A 26,416-nucleotide genomic window follows, 5' to 3' on the forward strand; every position below is an offset into this window, starting at 1 on the left:
AAACTTAAAGTAGTATGTTTAAACTTTTCTACAACACTATACCTGTGTGACGTACTAATTGAAACTTAGAATGTAATCGAGGAGTCGGCAGCCTCTAAAAGTAAAGAGCTAGATTTCTTAAAAAAAATTGAGCGCGGGCCGCAGTTTAAAAAAATAATTGTAGTAAATTACTAGCAAGAAAAGTTAGTAAAACACGCATTGAAAAAGTTAAAGTTAAGTAAGCAAAGAAGTAAAAACTTAAGTAAGCACTAGTAAAGAAACCTTTATATATATATATATCTTACTTAATTATGTAAGTACATTTTTTTTAACTATTAGCAATTTTTGTACAAATATCAACTACTACAGCCTTCTTTATACTGAGTGTACTACAAAAATCAACAACTCCACAATCTTTTACCTACTAACTAAGCACCCTTTAAAAGCTATATATTCAACTAAAGTTCGGTATTTTTATGTCTATTCTTAGAATGATGTATTTGCTTGTAACTATAGTTTCTTTCAACTTTATAGTCAAGTAATTCAAAATAAGAATATAACAACTTTTCCCATAGTTTTGAAATAGTCTCCATTCTAAGATTTTTCCAAATAAAATTTCTTCCCCTGTAAAAATTGCAAAGTTGTATAATAAAAACCTAAAGGCTAGTGTTAAGAGAAAATGATACATTTAAATTTTGCTTCAGCAACTCTGCAATATTAATAATAACTAAAACTATAGTTCATATAAAGTAATAAGATTGTGAGAATTTGAGCGTTTTTGATTAAAAAAAGATAGGTTTATAAAACTAAGTTAGAATAATCTTATGAAAGAATGAATAAAAATGAAAGACAGAACAATAAATTTATTAACTATATTTTAAATTTTTTACAAAACTTTAAAACCACCAAGTTTTTTTTTACCATACATATATTTTAATGCCCAATGATACTAAAATTATTATAAAACTTTTCTTATTTGGACTGAAATGCCTTAAAAAAACACACTAATTATACGAAAAGCATATTAGTTTTAATATAAATAAAATTATAAGATGTTTTGTATCTTATCTGTAATTGTAATCATTTTTACTTTATGTTATGAAAATTTTACTAAGCACACTAATTTAAAGCTCAATAACTTGGGTAGCTGTCAAAATTGCACGAAGATACTTTTGCACGAGGGGATAAAATTGCACGAAGATAAAATTGTACGAAGGGTCACTTTTGCACGAGCAGGCAATTTTGCACGGAGACATTTTTGTACGAGGAAAAAAAAATCTTTAACTTTTTATTATTTTTTTTTACTATCACTATTATCCCTCGGTCGGTACTTTTTTAATTTTTTTTTTGTTTTTTCTTTTATTTTTTATCTGTTTTTTTTACTCACGTGCAAAATCGTCATCTTGCAATTTTGTGCCCTCGTGCAATTTTGTGCAATTTAGTTCCCTCGTGCAATTGTAACAAACCCAGCCTGCTTAGGGTTGTTACATTCAGGGGTAATAGTTTTGCTTTTTTTAGCAATACGTTTTGAGAGTTTAACTCTACAACTATCTAAATCAATCATAACAACTTTCATTACAAATTACTAGTAGTTATTACTGCCAAAACTGTATACCAAATTCTCACAATATGTGGTCAAGTGTGTTATTAAACCAAAAGCAATATATAACATACAGTAACTCAACTAATAACAACTGATAACACAAATCAAAGCAAACATAAATGCTCTTTAGCACCAAATTACAAACTAGTGTTGTAAAAGTTAAAATCAAAAATAACAAAGGACAACTTGTTACATTTATCCTCCTTAAATCCTCTAACTGAAGACCATTGGAGGGGTTTTTACATTTTTTTTACCAAAAGATGAACTTAAAGTTTAAAAATTAAATAGTTTATACTCAACAAATTTTTACATAAACAAATACAAAACGTTATTTCAACAAACATAAGTTCAAAAAAAGAGTTCCTATTCTTAAAAGTTTGTTAAACTCTTCGTCGTTGCAGATGGCAAGTTGAAGGTGACGGGGAATGATACGAGACTCTTGTTGTCACGGGCTGCATTTCCAGCCAACTCGAGCATTTCTGCGCTCAAGTACTCACTCTTGCAGCCAAGTAGACTGGTGTAGTTTCCTTTTCTCAGCAGACGGTGAATACGACCGACTTGAAACTGAAGTCCAGCGCATGATAAACGACATTTTGACTTTGATTTAACCTTTGCTCCCTTTCCACGTCCTGACATGATGCTTTGATGAGTACACAACATCCAAAGTAGTAACTATCTTACGATTGGCATGCTCAGTATAAGTGAATGCATCACGAACAACGTTTTCCAAAAATACTTTCAGCATTCTACAATTTTCTTCGTAAATCAAGCCTGAGATACGCTTGACACCGCCTTGACGAACCAATCGGCAAATGGCGGGCTTGGTGATAACCTGGAGGTTATCACAAAAAACTTTACGATGGCGTTTGGCTCTTTTTGGGTCAATTTTTTTACCATCTAATAAATGTTCACATGTACTGAGAACCTTATCTACAGACTCTTTGTTAGCAAAGAGAACGAATCCGAATCCCCTGGATTTGTTTGTTTTGCTGTCCTTCTTGATGGTACAATCTTAAACTTTCCCGAACTACTTAAAATAATCTTACAATCCTTCGGTAAGTGTGTCCGAAGAAAGTCCTCAAACAGACATTTTGTTTTCATTATTCTCAGTGGCATTGATTAGACTACCTTCAACATGAGTTTTATTTGTGGCAATTTATTGAGTTGATACTCCATTTTTCAAAGGTTCATGATCAGGGCTTCCATTGGTGAGTTTAGCAGAAACCTCTTTGGGTTTCTCGTCTGAAGATGAAACAACATGTACTTTACTCTCCTTTGTATTAGGCACTGTAATTAGTTGTCTATCATTGATAAACTTTTGAGCAACTGGAAGAGATTTTTCTGCATGCCGTCTAGAATTTTCAAAGTCGGAAATCTCTCTATCCTGATTCACAACAAACGTTTTTTGGCTTTGTTTTACTTCTATGATCTGTACAATGTTTTCTGACATAATATCTTTACAATCTACTTCGTCCTTATTTTTAACAACTTTATGTTGACTTTGTTTCTGCTGATTTGACCTATGGTATGAGAATTGTTGATTTTGATGTTTAAAACTTTTACCAAAGAAGTTTCTAGAATGCCTACCAACTGAATTTAGCTTGTTGGTTGTGCAAGTCATAGCAGTCTTCGAGAGAACTTTTTTACCCCCATCCTCTCTGTCTCTCATTAGAAGGAGGACGAGTGATCGTTTTTTTGTTGATATAGGGCGGATACATTTCCCATAGGACATATATCTAGGTTGTCACATCCACGTGCTTAAGGACCATACGTTTTGTGTTTATAGCACAGTCTGTTGTCATCCTGATTCCTATATTGCCTGTAATCTGAATTTCGATAGTGGGCATTATCAAATGAGCCTCCAGTCTGTCTATGCCCAAAATTTCTGGCTAGCTGTGCATTCCTTCTTTGGCTCAAGATTTGCTGACGTTTTGGTCTGTTAAAGTATCTGACTTCTCTTGAAGCATCCCTTGAGTTTCTCAAGTCTGCATCACAGACATCCATGACACATCGTTTGAACTCTTGCAAGCCAAGTGACAGACTACTAGACACTATATTTTTTAATTGGTTAGGAATCAAGTGCATATATAAAGAAACTTATGTAATATTTCTTTATTTTCCAGGTCAAGGAGCCATTTCGAGACCTCATTATTTAAGTCACAGCCACTGGTATTCTGAATTTGTTTTTTTTGGAAGCAAAGCCCGTGGTAAGACTACATCCTTATGCATTAGGTAAGCACGCAAGCTTTTAAAATTTCAGTCTCTAGGCTCAGTGCACAGGATGTGGCTGACATGTCATTATTAGGCCAAAATTCGCGAAGCACCCAGTATTTCTCTGCGTCATCAGTAATGCCATGATTAGCCATTCTGTTCTCAAAATACGAGAACTGAGCCTTCGCATCTTAAATGTCAAATTTGAAAGTCTTCAGCCACTTTAGTCCGTGATCTCTTCATCTAATTGTTCCTGCTTCGCACACTCTCATATTCCCTGAAGTGAAACGGTTTTCTTATAGTTGTAAAGAGATTTTGTCTAGTATCTCTGGCTGAATAATTTTGTGATTTACTGTGGTGCAAGAGTTTTCTTACAGTTGTAGAAGGATTTGTCCTACGCCAACACTGTTTTGTTCATGGCTTGTTTTTATTCTTTCACCTATCTCTTCACTCCGGTCAACCTGAGTCATCTGCCTGGTAAGTTCCTGGTTTCTGCACCGCAGCTGTTGTAATTCATCTCCTAATGCTCTATCTGCTTTTTATCTTTCCAGTTCTTCATTAACCAACCTTAATTCTTTTACTTCATCCTCTAAAGTTTTTGTTGGTTTTCTTGATGTAGAAGTTAAGTTTCCTGCCATCTTTTACTGTCATTTCTTAAACTCAAAGAGTTTAGTCTTCCTACATCTGTATTATCAGGAGGTCCCATGTCCCTTCTAGAATCCGGATCACCATTTGTAACAAACCCAGCCTGGTTTGGGTTGTTACCTTCAGGGGTAATAGCTTTGCTTCTTTTTTTAGCAATAAGTTTTGAGCGTTTAACTCAACAACTATCTGAATCACTCATAACAACTTTTACTACAAATTACTAGTAGTGATTACTGCCAAAATTATATACCAAATTCTAACAATCTGTGATCAAGTGTTTTATTAAACCAAAAGCAATATATAACATACAGTAACTCAATTTATAACAACTGATAACACAAATCAAAGCAAACATAAATGCTCTTTAGCGCCAATTTACAAATTAGTTTTGTAAAAATTAAAATCAAAAATAACAAAGGACAATTTGTTACACAATTTAGTAACCTCGTGCAATTTAGACCCGTTCCCCAACAACTTACCTTTCTGCGATTTTACTGACAAGCTTGTCATTATTTTCTGCAAAATGAAGCAATTCTTCAACATCACGTAGGCTCGTATCAACTGGTATATAGTGGTACCATGGTATTAGCTTTTCGTAGAAAAACTCCAGCCAATCGGATCCAACATGAAATACGAGTGATTTACAAAGAAACAAGTGCTTCAGCCTAAAGCTAGCTGCTACACCCCGAAAATTGAATAGATATCTAGAATAAGTATCTTTTTTACAAAACAGTTTATTTCTAAATAAAACAAAATATATTTATACGTAAAACAATTAAAATTTTATTTTAAACTAGTTTCCATCCTATGTCAAAAGTATTAAAGTTCTACTTAATATTTAAAACAATTGAAAAAATAACTTTATTTCCAACTACATGTATGATAAAATAATGGAAATATGTGTTGACTTTAAAGAATAAATAACTAGTTTGTATAAAATTTTAATATCTGATACTTATAAAACACTAACTTCATTCGCTTCAAAAACTTGAAAAAACATTTGAGCTATAAGATTTTTGTGGAATAATTTAAACATTTTTATACAGTGCTTTAAGTAGCTTGGAAAGGGAAAAAAGCTAACACAATTTAAGTGAGACCTTACTAAGTAACACATGAACTTAAAATCAACACAGTAGAAAAACTCTAAGGAATATCCATATTTAAGTTTTATGATTCATTATCAACTAAAGCAATTGAACATCTTTTCTTACGAATGCAACTTATAAAAGACAAAAATGATATAAACAAAGTTTCACCCGGTACTTATTTATAACTTGAAGAAAAAAAAGTCGTTCCGATATCAATACTTAACATAAAATACAGCTACAATTTAATAAACAAAAACAGAATTTTTAATTGTATAATATTTAAAAATTTTTGTATGTTTATAGTGCAATATACTTGTATTATCTACGTAACTTTTACCTATAGTAATATTTAATACGTTTTAAATTATCAACATACAAATCAGACGAACTTATACTGACAGTGGTCGTTTAAATGGACATTTTCTGCTGGCTCTTCACCGAGGGTATCCTGTAATTAAACATATTTGTAAAAATCTAATATTATATACAATTAAAAATTTGTTTACTATCGTATTATAATAAAGTGTTAATATATACGTATTATACATTTTTAAGTCACAAAATTTTAAAAATATGTATTTTATTATTGACTGATTGTTGAGATTATAATGTAAAATAAAAATTAACTTTTATCACTAGTATTTGTAAGTATTAATTTCAAAAACTATTAGCTAAAAATTACTTATAACAAAAACGGATGATTATGAATATAAACAACAAGATAAATATTCTTCGTAAAGCTCCTATGATAACACCAAGCGTAGTAAAAATTCACACTTATTTTAAATCGTTTTTAGTTGATTTGGCATTGACAAATTGTCGGTATTGTAAATTGTTTTTTTTTTTTGAAAAATAAAAAGCTTGTGTAAAAAACTTTTTTTGTTATTATAAGTTGTGTTTTATCGCATAAATACTTTTCAAAGGTCATGTTATTTTAGATGTTTTACTCCTCAACAATTACTACTTTAAACAGGCTTTCACAAAAAATTCGTTGTTTAACAATTAAAATTGTACAGAAAATTTTTAATACAAGTGTTTTTCTGCTCTTACAGTTATGATATCTTATGAAGAGGTTTTTATAAACAACAATTACACTTTTCACTATATTTTAAATAAAATAAAAATAACCCTGTTTTTTTTAAGAAGGCTTATTGAATGTTTTTTATCTTTTGTATTATAAATTTGATGTTTCTAACAATTATTGATCATATCACTTCGATCATCAAACCAAAGTTTTTAGTAGACTAAGACCAAGGTTTCGTTTTCCTTGAAGCTCGTCAGTTAGTCATAACCAAAGAAACTTGTTGTCTACAATTTACAAACAGTTATTATGTTTTACAACGAAGCTAATTTTTGTTAGTATGATCAGTGACCCCAGCCAGGTTGTTTAATTGCTGTACAAGGTAAAAAAAAATCAAAAACTAGCAAGGCTAGACTCGCTAGTTTGTAAAAAGTTCAAAAAAAAAATTTGCGAAATTGATCAGAGTCAAAGCCTGGGCAGTGGATATCATATAAACAAACAGTAGCTTTGTGGTAAAGTATATTAAGCGCTTGTAAACTGAAGACTACAGCTTTCTTTGGTTACGACTAACTGACAGCTTTTAATGATAAAAAACACGGGTCTTAGTCTACCGAGAGCTTTGGTCTGACGATCGAAGTGATATGATCATAACGTATTGTTGAAAAATAATGAGTTTGTCTCAAAAGGCACATGTAAATCCAAGCTTTGGCTCTGATGACTTTCGCCGATGTTTTCTTTTTGCATTTAATGTTTCTGATATACAAATGCATGAAAAATTTACTAAAAAGTTATTAAAGAAGCAATTTAAACATATTAGGTTAGTTACATCATAAATGAAATTTAAAAATGAACTAAATATTAAATTGTTAATAAAACTAAATATAAAATAGAGCTGTTTAAACAAAATATTTTTTCTACAAAACACCTTAACAGAAGTTTATAAATTACCCAAATAACTTTGCTATGCATTTAATATGATCACTCGACAAGTTTTGAATTACAATTAAAAACAGCAATACAACTATTTTTACACGAATTACCACGTTTTTATAGTTTTTACTAGCTAATTTTTAAACTTAGACATATTTTAATTAAGATCATAGGGGGATCCACCTTAATTTTATTTTGTATATTTTAATCTAAACTATAAGACGTTTTTAACAAATAAAAATTAAAAAAATAACAAATAACTTTCAAGATATCAGCAATCAAAGTCGGTGACCTCAATAGGCTCCTTATAGAAGGCGCAAACCAAAAACGCGAATAAAGACTATTTTCACTAAAAATCTATCTTATTTATCATTTTTTAACTAATCTTCATCAAACTTTTACAAAAAATCAGTTAATAATATTTAAATCCATTCAATGCAGGATTTTTTAAGTTAAAAAAGTAAAAGTTTTATATATATTTTTTCTTTTAAGATTAAAATAAAAATTGAATCCTTTAAAGTCTTTTAAACTATAATATTTTCTAAAAATTTAAGGTCTCCAGCTCGAAAATATGGGAGAAGATAAGATTTTTAGTGAAGTTTTAAATTTCTAAGAAAATTGAAAAATTGCGGTCGATACGTTTGTATTGGAAACTTTTATAAAAACGTATACATCTCAAAAACTAATGAAAATATTCATAATCTATAAACACTGGCTTGTAGTTTAAACTTTTAAGCTTTCATACATGTCATTGTTAATAATTGATGTTAGACCCTATGGTCTTAACGTGTGTTAACTACAGATAACGTGGTTAATGACAGATGAGTTTCGACGTTTTTTTAAGTTGATTAGGATTTGTAGACTCAGCACATTATAAAATGTAACTATGTACAATGTACTTGGTTAAACAAGCTATAATTTACTTTTCATTTATATATTTGTTTTATAGGTACAAAGAGAAGATATACTGAACTTTGTTTTCGAAAATCACAAATAGTTTGAAGTAAATGGCCAAAACCTTAAAATAAAATCTAATGTTTAGTTTCATAACACAACTTTCTTATCTAAGGGGTTAACAGAATGTCCTTGAAATATTTCAAAAGCGTTCAACTAATAAAAATATACAGGTATAAATTGAACATTTATGAAAATTTTAAGTAAGGAAACTATCAATATTTTAAACTGTAAATTCTCAATGTAATGTACCTTCTTTTCGGTTAGACTTTATTTCTTTGTCTGAAATTACCATCCAAGACAAGCAGTGTTTCCTAAAGTATTCTAGCACATTAACAAAGAAAAATGTCTTAAAGTATCAGTACTTGAATTAACAGCAGAGCAGACCTTCAGAGCAGAGGTCAAATTTGGAGGCATTAATACGTTCCTTATGGGAGGAGCAAACTAAAACGGCGAAAAAGACTATTTTACTAAAAATCTATCTCCCCCTACGTTTTTTGAGATATCTTCATAAATCTTTCAGGAATGTTCCTTGTATTATTTAGAAAGAATTTTCAAATCAAAATTAGCCAGTATTTATTTCGGCCATCATAAACAAAGTTGAGATGTTTTATGCCATCGATAATAAACAATGAACTTCAGCTTTATTTCTTTAAATAAATTTTATTGTTTTTAAATTTTGTTGTGACAGAAATTCTAAATATTGCAAGAAATACTTCCTGAAAGTTTGAGGTAGTTTTCTCAGAAAACGTAGGAGGAGATATATTTTTAGTGATTTCTAGTTATTCGTGGTATTAGTTTGCGCCCCTCATAAGGAACCTATTGTAGTTTCCGACTTTGACCGGCTATATCTCAAAAAATATTTTGAGTTTTGAAAATCTGTAAAAAGCAACTTGTAGCTTAGTTGAAACTCAATAAAATAAGACTAAATTGTGATAAGGATGAGTAAAAATAGATAAATTAAAAGTAAAAAAAAAAGTTTATAAAAAAACACGAAAAAAAAAAGATAAATAAATTAAAAAAAAAAAGACAGTTACCTTCCGAGGTTAAGGGTAACAGTGAATAAAATATATAAAAAAAAAAAAAACTAATAACTAAAAAAAAAAAAACATATATGGCGACCGAGGGTAAGGATTACGGGTAATAGTGATAGTAAAAAAAAGTAATAGAAAACTAAAGAAAAAAAAAAAAAGAAAAAAAAAATCTTAACCCGTGCAACAGTGTCTTTATGCTAAATTGACCCTTCGTGCAAAAGTGTCCCCTCGTGAAAAATTGACGCCGTGCAAAAATGTCCCTTCGTTCAAAAATGACTCGTCGTGCATATTTTACCCTTCGTGCAAAAGTGTCTCTTAGTGCATATTAAGCTCTTACCCGTTTCAACACATCAAAAATTAAATTAACATTTTTAGATTTCCATGCTTGATTTTTTGTGTACTTTGCATCAACAAGCTTAGGATTTTTTCTGCTTAGTAACACGAGTGGATCTCTTTCTTTACTAGTCCTTGATCCTCTAAAAAAAGCTTTGGTAAGTTTCTTCTCCCATGGAAACTTGATAGACTCTCTTCAAAAGGTAAAACATTTTTTATTATAAATAACTATGCTAAACTTTAAAAATATCTCAATTAGTTATTGCACGAGTAATACACTTTAAGAAAAAATTAGTATATTTGTTCGAAAGAATGTTTTATATACAATTTATAAACTTAAACACTTTATAATTATTTTTAAATATTATTAATGTAAAGATAAGAAAACAAAGCACAACATTAACAACAACCTATCAAGAATTTCATAAAAATTGCAAAAAAAGAACTTGCTTGTTCATTTGTTCTCTAAAAATGTCCCAACGCCCTAAACCTCTTGGATATATTGGCCACACAGCTGGCCCACCTTCCCAAAAAGTCCAAGCTGGATACATTATGTCCCAGTGTAAGTTTTTCTGAAAATTTTTTCAATTGCAAAGAACTCTATTTCATAATTTTTAAACTTCAAACAAATTTTTTAGCCGTTTATCTATATCAGGTTTCTATGGTCATGCACTAAATCAATTAATTAAAAACTCAAAAACAATTTTTTAATATAATTAAGTTCAATAGAATTGAAATAGTTTTAAATGGTTCAAAAATTATAAAAATTAACAATGAACAAAGATCTTTTAAGTCTTTAAACAAAACTGAAATTTTAAAGTTAATGCAGCTAGAAGCAATGTTACAGCTATCTTCACCATTTCATATTTTATTATCTAAATATAGAGTGTCGTAAAATAAAAATACTGGATTTACGAAGTCTTATATGTAGGAAAATATAAACTTAAAAAATAAACTGTTTTCTCTAAGTCTAACCATTTCAAAAGTATTTAAAACCATTTAGAACATATATTAACTTTCTAGATACACTACTTTCAAACATTTAATAAAATGGTAAATTACATGACCAAAGGAATGTGGTAAAAAAAATTTAACAAATATAAATGGTTGCATTTAGATCCCAGTAGGAAATTCATATATTTATTAAGCTCAATATTTGCTTACTAATAACCTTTAAGTTTGATAATAAAGAAGAAGTACTCTTTAGGAAAAAAAAATTTGTATTTAATTCTACATTTTCCTTCACATTTTAGGCGATTTACTTCAGGTTTTAAGGAAACTTTATTTACAATACTATGAACAACTTTTAAAAGCGGATTTAAAAAAAAAAAGACCGAAATTAAAAGTAACAAATAAAAGTTTAATAAAAAAAAAATAATATCTGTTTCATACAAGTTCTACAAAGTTTACTAAAGATTACATTGAAAAAGTTTTTTAAAAACTGCTCAAAAACTTAAGGAGGAGATATGTTATGAATAGTCTACTTTAGTTTGCACTTCTCATAAATAACCTTTTGAACTCTCTATCTTTGATTGCTAATATCTCAAAATTTACTATGAATTTCTAGAAACAAAAAAAAAACTCTGGTAGCTTAGTTTTTTATATAAAACAAGACTATAAAAATACGATTTACAACCCCTATTAATAGAAAATTAGGTAAGTAGTACTATATTTATTCCAAAACTGTTTTTTTTTTAATTTAGAATTTTGAAAATATTACCAAACTAAAAGTCTTAATACGAATATTTTTATAGCCCTGTCAGTTACAACTGAATAAATTTAGAGCTGTGCTTTAAAAACATTAATGTCTGTTTTTTTAAAGAAGACACAGTATACTATTCTTTACTTAAATAGACAGTTATTTATTTTTGCAATGATGTATTTACAAATTAAAAAAAAAACACAATTTTAACACATACTTTTATTACATTTTTCGTAAACTTTAAATAGAACACACCACTTTTAAAAATTCTAAATGAATCTTTTAGAGTCATTTAACTCATATCACATAGCTTATAAACTTAAACTAAGCTCAATAGAAGTAAAAGAAAAATATAACCTAATAATACCTAAGTCAATAATTAGTTTTACTATTTTGATACAAAATATTATAAACAAATTATATATATATACATATACTAGAGTTATATATTTTTTTGTCATAAATTTTAAATCATTGACCTAATATCGCCAAACGATTGTATTTTTATTCTTATTTTTAAATGTTATTTGTTGATAGAGTTTAACTTAAGCTATATACAAAAGATTGACAATAAGTTAAACAAAATCACTTTTCATTCAAAAAACATACCTAAGTTTATATTTAAGAAAATATTAAAACTATAAATATAATTTTCAAACAGGTAGTAATGATTTTATAACTAACAACTTTGCTAAATGACAGCACAGGCATAGGGGTTTTGTACTTTGGTGATTTCGGCCAATCATGAACATTTAGTGCAAATTCCATATCTGGTAAATTATTTACCACATTTAGTATAAAGTGTTCTACTCCTGAGCACCTGAAAATTTAAACTTTTTTAAATACAAAAATATTAACTTTATGTTTGATATGTAAAAGATAATCAAATTTTAAGATAAAAGTACTGATAAAGTAGACAAAGAATATTAGTTAACTTTTAAGAAACTGATAATAGTAATAATTTTAAACAACTACAATCAAGGCTTTTTCCAGTGCATTGCCGAAATAATTGGCGTCTTTAAAGGCTAAATTATCAAACATAGGTTACTATAGGTCAATATTTTAACTTATTTACTATTACTTATATACCACAGGTACGTGGCTTGGTACGTTTCTGCAAATCTACAGAAACGTAAACAATTGTGCGAAAAAACTCGCTTTTGTTTCGATTATTCAGCTTTTTAGACCTTGTTTCTTTAGCTTTCAGTATTCGTTTATACTTAGTTTTGCACTCCTGATAAATAACTTTTTCATTAACTGTACTCTCTAGCACTTTTAGTGTCGTAAATATTGAACAAATTGAATACGTCTAAATTGTATACAAATAGCTTGGTGTAGCTTTCTGTTATTAAATAGCAACTTATTGTAAAAAAATCCATTTAAAAGCTGTAGATTTGGTTTAAATGATGTGAGAGAATAAAAAAAGTAAGTGTGAGAGAGGATCTTGTATATTGAAATGTTTGTGGTGAGTCAAAAAAACTTAACATTTTTTGAAATTAAAATTTTTTGTGTTACAAAAGAGCAAATACAGGTAAAAGATATATAACAAGATGAATTTTAAAGTAGATGAACCTCAAAGTAAACTGACATGAAGAATAAGGTTTTGTTCTAAATCAAATTGACTTTCCGAGTTGAATGTTTTAAGATTATATCCCTGTGGTTGACAAATATATAAAAATGAAAATCTTTTGAAACAGTGATGATAATATGCATTCCTGAAGTTTTATCAAGAAGATTAGAATCTATTAAATTAGAAAAAATAACACAATAAGACAAATAGCTTGCAACAAGAAGACAAACTGAAAAACTGAATAATATAAACATTTTTTCAAGAATAACATAAACAATTTATAGTTTTTTTTTTATATTTTAGAACTTTATTCTTTAAATTGAAACTTGTTTTAAAGATTTTATAAATGCTTAGGTTAGTTAAAGTTTTTATTTTTCAAGATTTTAATATAAACAAATTATAGTTTTTTTATTGTATTTTAGTTAATTAAATTACTTTATTTTTTAATTAAAATTTGTTTTAAATACTTACCTCAGTTAAAGCTTTTATTGCATTTTTTATCAAAGTTGGAAATTTTAAATTGTACAATGTTGCCACACACTCAAAGTAAAGGTTTTAAAATGAGTTTTATATAACTTTTTGAATCTAAGATTAAAAAGGTTAAGTTAAAATTATTTATTTTAACAAGTGTATAGATGTATTATTAATTCATAACAAGTTTAAAAAAAAAATATATTTTTATGTTTTGAAATCTTTATGTTTGAATTTGTTTATATGTTTTACATTGTATATGAAAAATATTGATGTTTAATATTCAAAGTTTGTGGTTATTTAAATAAATTGTTTTATTTAACAAATTTGTTTTGTAAAAAAAAAGTTTGATTCTTTTTTACAGCTTTTACTTAACAAATTTTTTTAATAAGAAAATGTTTCATTCTTTTTTACAGCTTAAATCTTTATTCTACCAAAGCTAGAAATAACATTTACAAAGACGTGTACTCTTCATTTCTTTATGATTTATTTTTGTTAATAATAAAGTAATTGAACATCTGAATTTTATCTAATGTTGTGAACTTTTTTATTTATATCTCTTTTGTTTTTTATTCAACTCCTAAAGTTTATGATTATTATCTAATAAAAGTTTGTTTTGCAAATGTTTTCTGAATTGGGGAAACTGTTTTCAAAGTTAAATACTTTAGGCTTATTAGTAATACTGTTTAAATTAAATTCTTAATTAATAATTCTATTTTAAATTAAAGGTTTTATAGGTTCATAAAAGTTGCAACACATAAAGAATCATAGGGGGTCAAGAGCACTACAAATTGCCTTGTATTCAGTTATTCATTATACTTCAACATTCAATTTATTTTTAAATTTTTAACAAAACTGCACATTTTCATACAAAATTTAAGGTAGTTAAAACTACTCTATTCCCGCTATGATGTCATCACACATTATTCTTGGTTTTTTTTTTGCAGATTCGTAACTTTTTTGAGCTAGCTACGTCCCTGCTATATCTTATTGTACAACTTTTAATTGTTGATAGAATAAGAATACTGCTTAGATTTACGAAATTTTTAAATAGACCAAGTAAAACTCATTGAAGAATACAATTAAAAATTTTATTTAAGTTTTAATAAGTAATTTAGTAGAAATCAATATAAAGGGTTTTTGATTAAACTTAGCACAATAATAACAACACTTGCTTAAGTGTCATGTAAAATTTAGGATAGTTAGAAATAAGGTTAAAACTTTTATAGATACTTAATTAAAATTTGTAATCGTATTGTTCAAGGATAACTAATTTGTAATTAATCTAAGCAGTAACTTTTAATTTTTCAACAACTAAAGTTTGCACAATAATAAGTAAGTCAAAATATTGACCTATAGTAATCTATGTATAAAAATTTTGTCGAAATAGTATTAACAGTTAAAATAGAATATCTTACAAAACACATAACATAATTAATTTTTTGTAAAAAAATTTCAACCAAGTTTCCTCAAAATGATATCTTGGTAAATTAAAATGAAACTTAAGTTTATTTTTTATTAAAATGTAATTTAGATAAACAAAATGACTAATAATTGTGGGTACAACTTGAAATTAACTCTTAATTTATCTAAGCATTTAAAAAGCTTAATGTTAGCTGTTTAAAATTGTTGAATTAAAAATGAAAAAAAGAAATTTATGTTAAAGGAATGCTAGTTTAGTCTTTTAATAGTAAATAATTTATGCAAACTTAAACTATTTAACTTTGTTTTTATACGTTTCGTCTCAAAAAAAAATTTTAACTAACAATTATTTTTAGAATATGTTTTTATATAAAAAAAAAATTAAATCAAGATTTTAAGACTCATATACTAAATATTTAATTGATAGGTTTTAAAAAACCTTGCCAAAATGATTGACTCTTAAATAGATTACTTATTTATGTCTCACTTAAGTCCATTAGATTTTTAAAATCATGTGACAGCTTTTTTATACTAAATTTTTTTAAAGTATCAGTCATTTTGCAAATGTTAAGTGTTAGTACTAAATGATACAGTACCATTTTCGTTTTATTTTGCAACGTTCTTTATTTCTTTGTAAAAGTCTTTATTTTGCAATCATTAACTAAATGTTCAATACCATACAACATTATCTTTCCTATAATAAATCATAACTTTTTAGTATTTGGTTAAATTGTTATAATTCTAATTGAATAATTATTTAAGGGTTTTTTAAACTTTTAAAGCTAAATAAACTATGAAATCAAATATCCCGCTAATATACATACCACATCACTTAAACTTTTAAAGGTAAGTAAGTATACCTAAAAAGTTTTGTTTTGCAATAATTTTTTTTTATCAACATAACTAACAATCATTGTTTTTGAATTTTCCAAAAAGCACCATTTTAAAGACAAAACTTGCATATTTAGGGCGATTATGACGTCATAATACATAAAAAGCAGTTAATGTGTCTTTAAATACATGTCAATAAATATAAGCTGTTATTTAAGATTTTAAAGCTGTAATTATAAGTCTAGGACATGTATATGTGATTTCATTACTGTTTAAGTCAAAAAATCAAAAAGTATGTGATTTTTGTGGTTGAAATTAGTTTTTTTGGCTGCAAGCATACTTTTTTTTTTGATTTTTATTTTCAGATTCTTCTTAATGAAGTAAAAACACATCTAAATCATATGGACTCATAAGTCCAGCAAACATCACGCAAGTACTCCCTACCCCTAAATTTTATTACTGTTTATTAAGTCAAAAAAATCGAAAAATGTTTTAATTTTTGGGGTTGAAATTAGTTTTTTGGGCGGCATACTTTTTCTTTTTGCATTTTTTATTTTATTTTAGATTCTTCTAAATGAAGCTAAAACACATCCAAATCATATGGACTCATAAGTCCAGCAAACATCACCAAAGTACTTCCTTACCCCTAGTTATTTAAGCATAAAATCAGCAAATAAACCCAAAATGTATTATGATTAATTATTCAGTTTTACTTTTATATTATCTCAACATAATTGATTGACAATTTATCAACAAAATTATAATCTAAGATATCAATTAATTGTCTATCTATGGCTCTTTTAAGGTTTACTATCATTTCTAATTCGCTATCATTTCTAAGCCGATCATTTCTAAGCCGATCACTTATAACCCAATCAATTCTAACCCGACCATATCTAACCCGATCACTCTAACCCGGTCATTTCTAACCAGATCATTTCTAACCAGATCACTTCTAACCCTATCACTTCTAACTGGATTACTTCTAACCCTATCACTTCTAACCCGATCACTTCTAACCCGATCATTTCTAACCCAATCACTTCTAACCTTATCACTTCTTACCCGATAATTTCTAACTTAATCACTTCTAACCCGATCATTTATAACAAGATCAATTCTAACCAGATTTAACCCAATCATTTCTAACCCTATCATATCTAACCAATCATTTCTAACCCGACAATTATTAACCCGATCTGTATTAATATGTTTGCTTATTATTGTCTTAAAATAAGGGTTTGTTTAAAAAAAATAATCACAACAAAGTTGTTTTTTTAATAAAATTTAGTTTGTTTTGTTTAGAATAAAACTTAATTTTCTTATAGATTTGTTTTTTTCTAATATTTATTGCTATTGGAAGTTTGTTATCCTACGCTAGACACTGGCATCAAAATCAGGGCCACTTAAACTGAATGACACTTAACAAAGAGACGAAAATTTATATACCTTAAAATCAAAAACTAGTTTTATCCAATGTTTATAGATTAACAGCAAAAGAAATCAACACTTTAGTATAATAATAATTGACTTATTTATGATTCGAAGGAGAAAGTTTTTAACAAATTTGGTTTTAACTCCCTAATAAGCAAGTTTAACATCAATTCTTTTATTGATCAGTGAGTTCCAATAAAACCAAACACAGCTGTACAATCGTTTAATATAGAATTAACTGCAGATTTCTTTTCAACAAAAAACCTTCTCTTAAAAATTCAGCAACACATATTGAGACGATTAGTAAACTATTTCAATGATTTTAGTGCAGGAATCAGCAAAGTAGTCTGATTCACGCACTTCTTGATTAAAATAAGGTTCATGGTTACTTTTGAAAAATTCATTTAGAACATACTAGAATGTCAGAATTTAAACTAACTACAAAAGTTCATGAATAAAATTTATTCTTGTTCAAACATCAACGGGATATAAAAATCCTGACTTTTAGAGTTAGGTTCTGTACATTTTTGCAACCGTTTGGTATTTCATTGTTTTTTTATCAATTATTTTTGTTGCTTTGCCGAAGCATAATCGATACAACTAAAATAAACATTATTGAAATTTAGGTACAGACAATTGAAAAAAAAATCAAAAATTTAAGTGCATTGACTAACTACGAAGTTTAAATTTTAAAGTCCAAAGTACATTAAGAATACAGGTCAAATAAATATCTTTCAAAATATTGAAAAATGGTTTATTATTTACAGAGGAAAGGCACTGCTAATAAAATCAAACTATAGAATGTACCAAGTTCTACATACTAAATCAATGGTTTATATGTTTAAAAACTTGTTAAATTACTTATAGTTTCTAGTATAAAGTATTTTATCTTAATCAAGTAAACTTAAATCGAAATTGTTTATTTTTTTTGCAAAAATTAGTTTTGTTTGAAAGCTAATTCCACATTTAGACTAAAAGATAACTATGACTGCATGAATTTCTCAATTTATTTTTGTGGTAATTAATTATTTTGTTAAGGTTCAAAAATGGATTATAAATTAATTGTAGTTAACTAGTTTTAAAAAGCTTAAGGAAAAGTATAAGTCTTCTGAACTTTAAAGATTAAATATTAAGTTTTGATAGTCGTCAATGTAAAAAAAAATAATGAATATTGCAGCGGTTAAAGACTCCTAAGTACTTTTTTTTTGAAGAGATTATATATAGTTAATATAATTTTTTTAAGTATGGATACCAGATTGGCAAGTTGCATTCAAATTTATGGCGAATTTACATGAAATACAACTTTTCAAGAATATTAATATCAGTATATATGAAACTTGAAATAAGACAGTTAATAAAATTTTGTAATTGTAACTAGTATGGTGATTTCATTTAAAATTATTATTATTAAATTCTAAGTTCTTAAAACGAAAGTGTATACTGTTTAATCTTAATGCATGGTTGCCACTGATCAAGCTGATAAAAATTTCCTGACTTTTTCCCAAAATATTCCTGACTTTTCTAAATCAAACTCTTAAATTAAACTTATTCTAAATTACATAATCTAACACTTGAAACTATATAAAGCTTTCAATCTAATTTTAATACAGGTTAAAAACAACAGTTTTTTGCTGAATTCTATCATCAAACTTTCAGTACTTCACTTAAACCATCTGTGTATGATTTATGTTTGTAATAAACAGCTGTATCAGCAAAATACTTGTATTATTACCTTATAAACACATCTTGTCTGAAAAAAGACACAATTTTTTAGCATTTCCTAGCATAAATGTATATAGATAAACAAACGACATATAACGAACTTTTACAATTAAAACCTTGAATTAATAACGAACTTTTACAATTTAAATCTTAAAACAATAACAAATTTTTACAGTTGAAACCTTTAAACAATAAAGAACACAATTTTTTAGAATTTCCTAGCATAAATGTATCTAAATAAACGAAACAAAATATAAGGAACTTTTACAATTAAAACCTTAAATCAATAAGGAACTTTCAGAACTCAAACCTTAAAACAATAACGAACTTTTACAGTTAAAACATTAAAACAGATAAAGAATTTAATCAAATACTGTTTTTTTTAAATGTATGTGCTAAAATTTATTTTCTTCGTTTTTTTATTAGCACTTCAACCTCTTCATTTAATGAAGATATGGTTTCCTTATCTGAACTGCATTCCGCTTCATTTTCTTGGCAGTTAAAATCATTTGCCTCATTTTATTTAAATCGCTCTCATCTGCTGCCCCTACACTTGTTGAAGAAAATCTTTTCTCTAAATCAAGCCACAACTTGTGGGCTTGATGTCTTTTAATTTGGCACTCATTTATTTTTACTTTCATTTATAAAATATTTCCTCTTATCATTTAGTATAAAATTTGTAACAAACAAATATACTCTTATTTACTTTAAAAACTTATGTTACTCTACAAAAAATACAAATAATAAGTAAACTTAATCTTGGCATATACCTCTCTTATAACTTATTTTATAAATTTAAACAACTTTGAAAAAATTATAAAGAGGTAAAGTATACACAATAACTTGTTACAAAAAATACTAAACTAACTGCTTAGTTATAAAGAACTCAATTATTTACTTAAACAAAAATCACGTTGACTTTAATATTGTGCTAGATAAACTTTTGTGTATATATCACAGTTTCACTATGGAAGTGTCCTTGCTAAAGATCATCAATACTAAAACGCTTACAAAATATGCTTGTTCAAGTAGGGTAGTTGTTCAATATGTTAATAGAATTTTTTTGCAGTTTTGTAAAGGATATTTTACTAATTTATACAAGGTAAAGGCATTGGAAACAAAATTAAATATTTTTGTAAATTTCTAGTAAAATTTTGGAAATTTTTTCTGACTTTAAGGGACTTTTAATTAATTTTTACCGTTTGAAGGCTTTGGAAAACAGGGAATTTTGTAAATTTAAACTGACAAAATCTGACTTTTTTTTAAACTTTATCAAATTTCCTGACTTTTATTCAAAACTCCCTATTTTTTCCTGACTTTTGTCATTTTTTTAAATTTTTCCTGACTTTTCCTGATTTCCTGACTTTTCCTGACCGAGTGGCAACCCTGTTAATGAGTCAAAAGTAGAGGTAGACATTTTTTTTACTATTTAGAACCTATCATTTACTAAAACTAAAATTTAACTTTCTTTCTACTAGCCATGGTAAATTATATTTAAAGATTAAATAAGATATATAATAAACTTAACTATAAAAGTTAAGTGTCGAAAACTTACTATTTTGTCTTTTTTTTCTTAAAAAATATGATGTATTTAGAGCAAAATAAATTTACATTTATCATGAGAGTTTAAAAGTTTTCAAAATTTAAAATTGCAAAAACAGTTTCTCACAATTAATAGTAGAAACTTCTTTAAAAATTTATTGATATCTTTTAAAAGTTAATGTTTCACAAGTTTACAAAAACACAAAAACTTAAGATAATTAGCGATAACTAAATATAAAATAAAAGTATAAATTATTTGATTAACTTATATAACTAAAAAACTTTTAATAAAATAATATTTTTTTTTACTCTCTTTACTCTTCTGACTGTGAAACTCTAATATAGGTTTAAACTTCTATGAAGAAAAAACTCATGACATTTATATAAATTTAGAGGTGCAAAAAAACACCGAGAATAAAGTCAATAGACTTCAACTGGCTTTACTGTAATGAATAAAAAGTAAATATGTTGCGTGTAACAATCGTCTGAAAAAATAGTTGAATAAAGGAAACAAAAAACTTAATGGAGTTTTTATAAACTTCTGCTCCTAGTTATACTTAATTTGACTATAACTAATTTATTACTCTATTTCAAAATGTTTTTTTCAGTACTTATTTCGTTTTTACTTACGTTATTTCAACTGTTCATAATAAAGTAAATTTTAAAGAACTTTCGTCGACTAAAGTACTAATTTAATTCGTAATTGAAACATTATGTATATTATATAGATTTAAGTGAAGGTTTTAAAGAAGATTACCTGGGCAAGATTTGATTAACCTTGGACTTGTTATACAAATAAACATGTCTGTTTAATTATTAGTGACTTTTTTTGCTCAGGACTAAGTAGGAATTTATTAATGATGTGAAATCAAGACGGTCAATTGACATAACATACTTTTGTGGTTTGTTATATGACATAACTGTTTTAATATCTAGGTTATACCTAAAAATCATGCTTTTTTACTTAATATAACAAACTTATTTAATTTCTCTTAGTGTTTGTTTAAATTCCATTATCTTAATAGGCCTATGCAAGTTGTAAAACAATTTGTAAAAGTTATTAAAATGAAACTTAAAACTAACCTACTATAAAACGTTAATACATTAGTCAGCAATAATACAACACTTATAACAGACTTACAATGTAGTTTTTAGACCGTAATATAAAGGTTTTTTTATCTGAATATTACAATTGTAAAGGTTTATTTTTTAAAATTTGCGTAAGTTAAAATTATTATAATCATGTGAATTATTATAAGATCCAGCTTAAGTATAGTTATAACTGCTTACTTTAAAAACCTACACAGAATAGTTCAAAATATTGTAAAGTGAACGATTTAGTGAATTGTATATGATTAACAAAAAACTTATGTTTAAGTAGGTTGAAAGAACAAAAAAATATGAAATAATAAAAAACAAAATAAATTATGTGTAGGATGAAACATAAAAAATAAGGTAATAAAAATAAATTAAACTTATGTTAAGTTAATACTAAAATTAAAATTTACACTAACAATGTTTTATACATAACACACTAAAATCATAATGTTTGAAAGAAAATTAAATATAAAATAAATAAAAATTAATAACTTTATTAAGACTAGTTTGTTTTTGCATGAAATCCAGACTAAAAAATAAAATAAACAAGTAGAATGGGTTAGAAACGATTGGGTTAGAAGTGATCAGATTAGAAATGATTGGGTTAAATCAGGTTAGAAATGATCGGGTTAGAAGTGATTGGGTTAGAAATGATCGGGTTAAAGTGATCGGGTTAGAAGTGATCTTGTTAGAAGTTATCGAGTTAGAAGTGATCAGGTTAGAAATGATCAGGTTAGAAGTGAACAGGTTAGAAGTGAACAGGTTAGAAGTGAATGGCTTCAATCTTTTAAATTCATTAGATGTTTTTTTCTATTTTATCTAAGGATCGTTTAAAATTTAAGTTTTCAATACTATAAATAAAACTGTTTACTTTAGAAGTCTTTTTTATATAGTTTAAGTTAGTTGTGAAGCTTAATAACTGACTTTTCCAAAGTTCATAGTTTTTGCTTGTTATAGTCTATTAAGTTTTAAAACCGGTTTAAAAATATACTATGTAAGAACTTTGAATACAAACTTAGTCAAACAACAATAAATTTAATTATTTGGATTAGTTTAAAAACTTATTACTTATCTTTTCTAAATTAAGTCAGCCTAAATGAATTGAAACTCTAGAAAAAAGTGATTACATTTAGTATGATAGTAATTAAATAAACTCTAACCGTGAAGGAAACATGCAGGAGTGTTGTCGGTAAAGCTTGTGATCAATTATTTGATAGTGTATGGAATATTTTAATGCTTTGCTCATATCATTTTTTGTTATTTTTCCAATGCTCTTCCAAATTTGTAAGTCATGTTTTATTGTATCATAAAAGAATTCAGTTTTATTTTTGTTATTTGAAAATAGTTTTTCTGCATCTTCTATATTAGTTTTATACTTTTTCCAAATATCTAAAAAATACTTCATTTTAATAAGGTTTTTTTAATTTTTAAATGACTAGAATTATTTTCATACTTATAAATATTTTTGAACTTTGATTCAAATTTATAACTTTAAAACTATTATCTAAGACCTTGTTTATTATTTACAATTTTTTGTGATCTGGATTGGTTGCCATTAATTGTAGAAAAAATAATGTGACTTGGCCTATCCAGCCAACTGTTTACTAACATTGATGATTTGAATTAACTTTCATAACACAAGGCGGCCACTTGTTTTTGGCAAATTTTCTCAAAGTTTTAAAAATTTTTTCCAGGTGTTTCAAATTTTTTTTCCAGGTTTAAAATAGCTGCAACAAATACTAAATTGGGCATAAAATATTGCACCAGACATTTTTATTTGGCTCTGCTTTTATTTTGCTCAGGCTCTTAATTTTTCTTGCTCTTAGTAGCTTATATTCTGATAGTAGCATATACATAAAGTAAGGACATAGATAAGGTACACACTATGAACCTCACATGAAATGTGTACCTTACAGTTTTGAAACAAACTTTACCCTTTTTAAACCAAACATAAATATTAATTAATATTTATTTTTCTTAATAAAAATACAATATATTCTAGCTTATATTAAACTTGAAAAAAAATCTTCTGTTTGTTAAATTAATTTGTTTAAGTATCATAAGATTTTTTTTGTTCAAAAAACATTTTGAACTTACACATTATCAAGATTTAGTGCATGTATATGATAAGATATATGATATGATATATATATAAGTTTAATTTAAAAAAGAAGTTATTTAGGAATTATACTAAAAAGTTAGTGTACATCTTACTTTTATAGAGGTCTCTAGTTCCAATATCTTTACTGTATTAACAAAAAACAAAAACTATAAACTACAATTACATTCTAACTTCATTATAAAATAAGGCTATACCTAATCTACTTGTTATAACAAAATATAATATACAAAAACAAATTAATTAAAATTAAAGTGTTGGTTTAAACTTAAGATTTTTTTTCAAACTAATAAACAAACTGCCATCAAGTTTATTGAACAACAAAAATAGTGATCAAAATAAATGGACATGGAGCTGGTGTATAAAAAAAAACCTTCCTGTTATTGAGTCATACACTACTTGGATACAGATTTAACATCTTGTCTTGGAAAATATACACAAGAAATGTGAAAGCTCACAACTAAGGTCTATGGTTTGGTGTGGAGAAAGACCTTTCTGCCATCAAGCTGCGCACCATTTGCCTGTAACTCATACTTTGGAGCTTATTTTAAAACATTAATGAAAAATAAAAAACAAAAAACTTAAAAAGTAATTATATACACATTTATATAAAAAACTGTTTAAAAATGGTAAGCACCCTTTTTTAACCCATTACTGCAAATATTGACCATAGAAACCATAGTCTACCCAGGGTTGCCCATGGTTGCCACTGATCAAGCTAAGAAAAATTTCCTGACTTTTCCTGACTTTTTACCAAAATTTTCCTGACTTTTCTAAATAAAACTCTTAAATTAAACTTATTCTAAAATACATAATCTAACACTTGAAACTATATAAAGCTGTTCAATATGTTAATAGAAAATTTTTGCAGTTTTATAAAGGATATTTTACTAATTTATACAAGATGAAGGCATTGGAAATAAAATTTTAAAAATTTGTAAATTTCTAGGAAAAATTTGGAATTTATTTTTGACTTTAAAAGACTTTTAATTAATTTTTACCATTTGAAGGCTTTGGAAAACAAAGAATTTTGTAAATTTAAACTGAAAAAATCTGACTTAATTTTTAATTTTATCAAATTTCCTGACTTTTTTTCAAAACCCCACATTTTTTCCTGACTTTTGTCATTTCAAAAAATATTTCCTGACTTTTCCTGACCAAGTGGCAACCCTGGTTGCCACTCGTTCTTTCAAAATTTTTTCCAGGTTTTTAAAAGTACATATTTTTGGGTCCATTTGTAGCTTTAAGTTAAGTTTAATGTAAGAAACTGTGTTAAATAGTATAAAAACATTGAAAAGATACTGTTAACTTACTTTAAAAAAAATTTATAAATAAAAAAATTTTTGATGATTACAAAAAATGTTTATCTATATGATAGATTTTTTGTGGGAAATGGAAATTATACTATTTAAATTGTTAAAAATTGTTGAAAACTCCAGGTTTTTCCAGATATTTTGTTCAAAATTCCAGGTTTTTTTAGGTTTTTTTCAAAATTTCTCAAATTCCAGGTTTTTCAAAGTTTCCAGGTAAAGTGGCAACCCTGTCTACCATAAGCTCCACACTGTTTCCTCACCTATATTTCAATTTTTATTTACATTCACTTTTTCTTATTGGCCTTCATACAAGAGCAACTACAAAAAATGCAACAAATGACTCAAAATAAAATAAGAGAGGAGAATTATTAATGAGAGTGGAGAATTGAATAAGAGGGGAAACAGTAGAATTGAATGAGAGGAAGACAGAATAAGAGGGGAGAATTGGTAATGTCACTATACACAAAATGTTTAGTATAATCATAATACTGTAGGAGCACCATGTATTTTCAAATAATTTCTAAAATTTTCTAGTATATGTGCTTTTAAGTAGGTAAAAATTTAAAATTGATAAGAATTTGTTTAACTGTTATATTGATTTGTGAACAACAGTAAATAATAGCTACAAAAATGTAAAATAAAAACTTACCATCAATTGCTTCCCCTTTTAACAAAAATATCCATAGTAAAATCAATTTTATGTTTTTCATATATAGTTTTTATTAATGAATTCAAACAGAATGGTTTATAGTTATTTTAAGCTTGCTAGTTTTGGTTATTTGTAAACTAAATTAAAACTTTATTTTAAAAAAAATTCTCAGAGCACTATTTTCGTGTTAAGCTTTAGGTACATTTACCTAAACCAAAAGCTTAAAAGTAAAAAGTTTAAGGTTTTGGAACAATTTTTTCTAGTTCTGTTGATGTTGAATGTTGCTTAAAGTTTTCAATAATTTTAATAGTTCTGCTAAAATGTATTTTATCAAACTAAGGTATCTGTTACAATGTTAAACCGTTGGATAATTTTTTTGAATTTTTAAACATTTCTAAAGCACTTATTTAGGAAGAAGTGTTTTATTTTTCATACCTGTATTTCTTTTTTATTTACACTTTATACCGTTTTTATTTCTTATCATAAAATTAGAGTTTTATTTATTTTTATTTAATTATAGCTTGACATCTTTAACTTTTATTGAAAATATTGTCTAAAAGATCTTTTATGGCAATTGTATATAATAAATTTAAAACAAAACTTTGTTGATTTTAAATTATATAGTATATTATATACAATTTACTCTTTTTATTTTAAAAGCTGTAACACTATACAAGCTAGTTTTTTTTTAGTTGTTATATGTTTCAAAGAATAAGAATACAAATGTAGAAATTTATTTTGTAAA

The 26,416-nt window shown here is 26.6% G+C and overlaps 1 protein-coding gene across 2 annotated transcripts; it reads right to left on the reverse strand.

Moving 5' to 3' along the window:
- Window positions 1–288: 288 nt before the first annotated feature.
- LOC145831974 (protein O-glucosyltransferase 1-like) lies at window positions 289–25,814 on the reverse strand. 2 transcript variants are annotated; one of them, XM_082939364.1, is made up of 8 exons: window positions 25,672–25,814; window positions 22,751–22,979; window positions 12,185–12,320; window positions 10,249–10,370; window positions 9,833–9,992; window positions 5,916–5,974; window positions 4,918–5,142; window positions 289–603 (listed from the first exon to the last, which is right to left on the reverse strand). In XM_082939364.1, exons 1-8 carry the CDS (start codon window positions 25,730–25,732, stop codon window positions 438–440), a joined length of 1,158 nt encoding a protein of 385 aa, XP_082795490.1. In that variant the 5' UTR covers window positions 25,733–25,814; the 3' UTR covers window positions 289–437. The 2 variants fall into 2 exon arrangements, with proteins under 2 accessions (XP_082795490.1, XP_082795559.1); XM_082939433.1 differs by having other exon boundaries at window positions 9,833–9,988; window positions 10,245–10,370.
- Between the last annotated feature and the right edge of the window lie 602 nt (window positions 25,815–26,416).

This window comes from Thalia democratica, chromosome 1, assembly GCF_965202585.1.
Source record: "Thalia democratica chromosome 1, ktThaDemo2.hap1.1, whole genome shotgun sequence".
NCBI lineage: Eukaryota > Metazoa > Chordata > Thaliacea > Salpida > Salpidae > Thalia > Thalia democratica.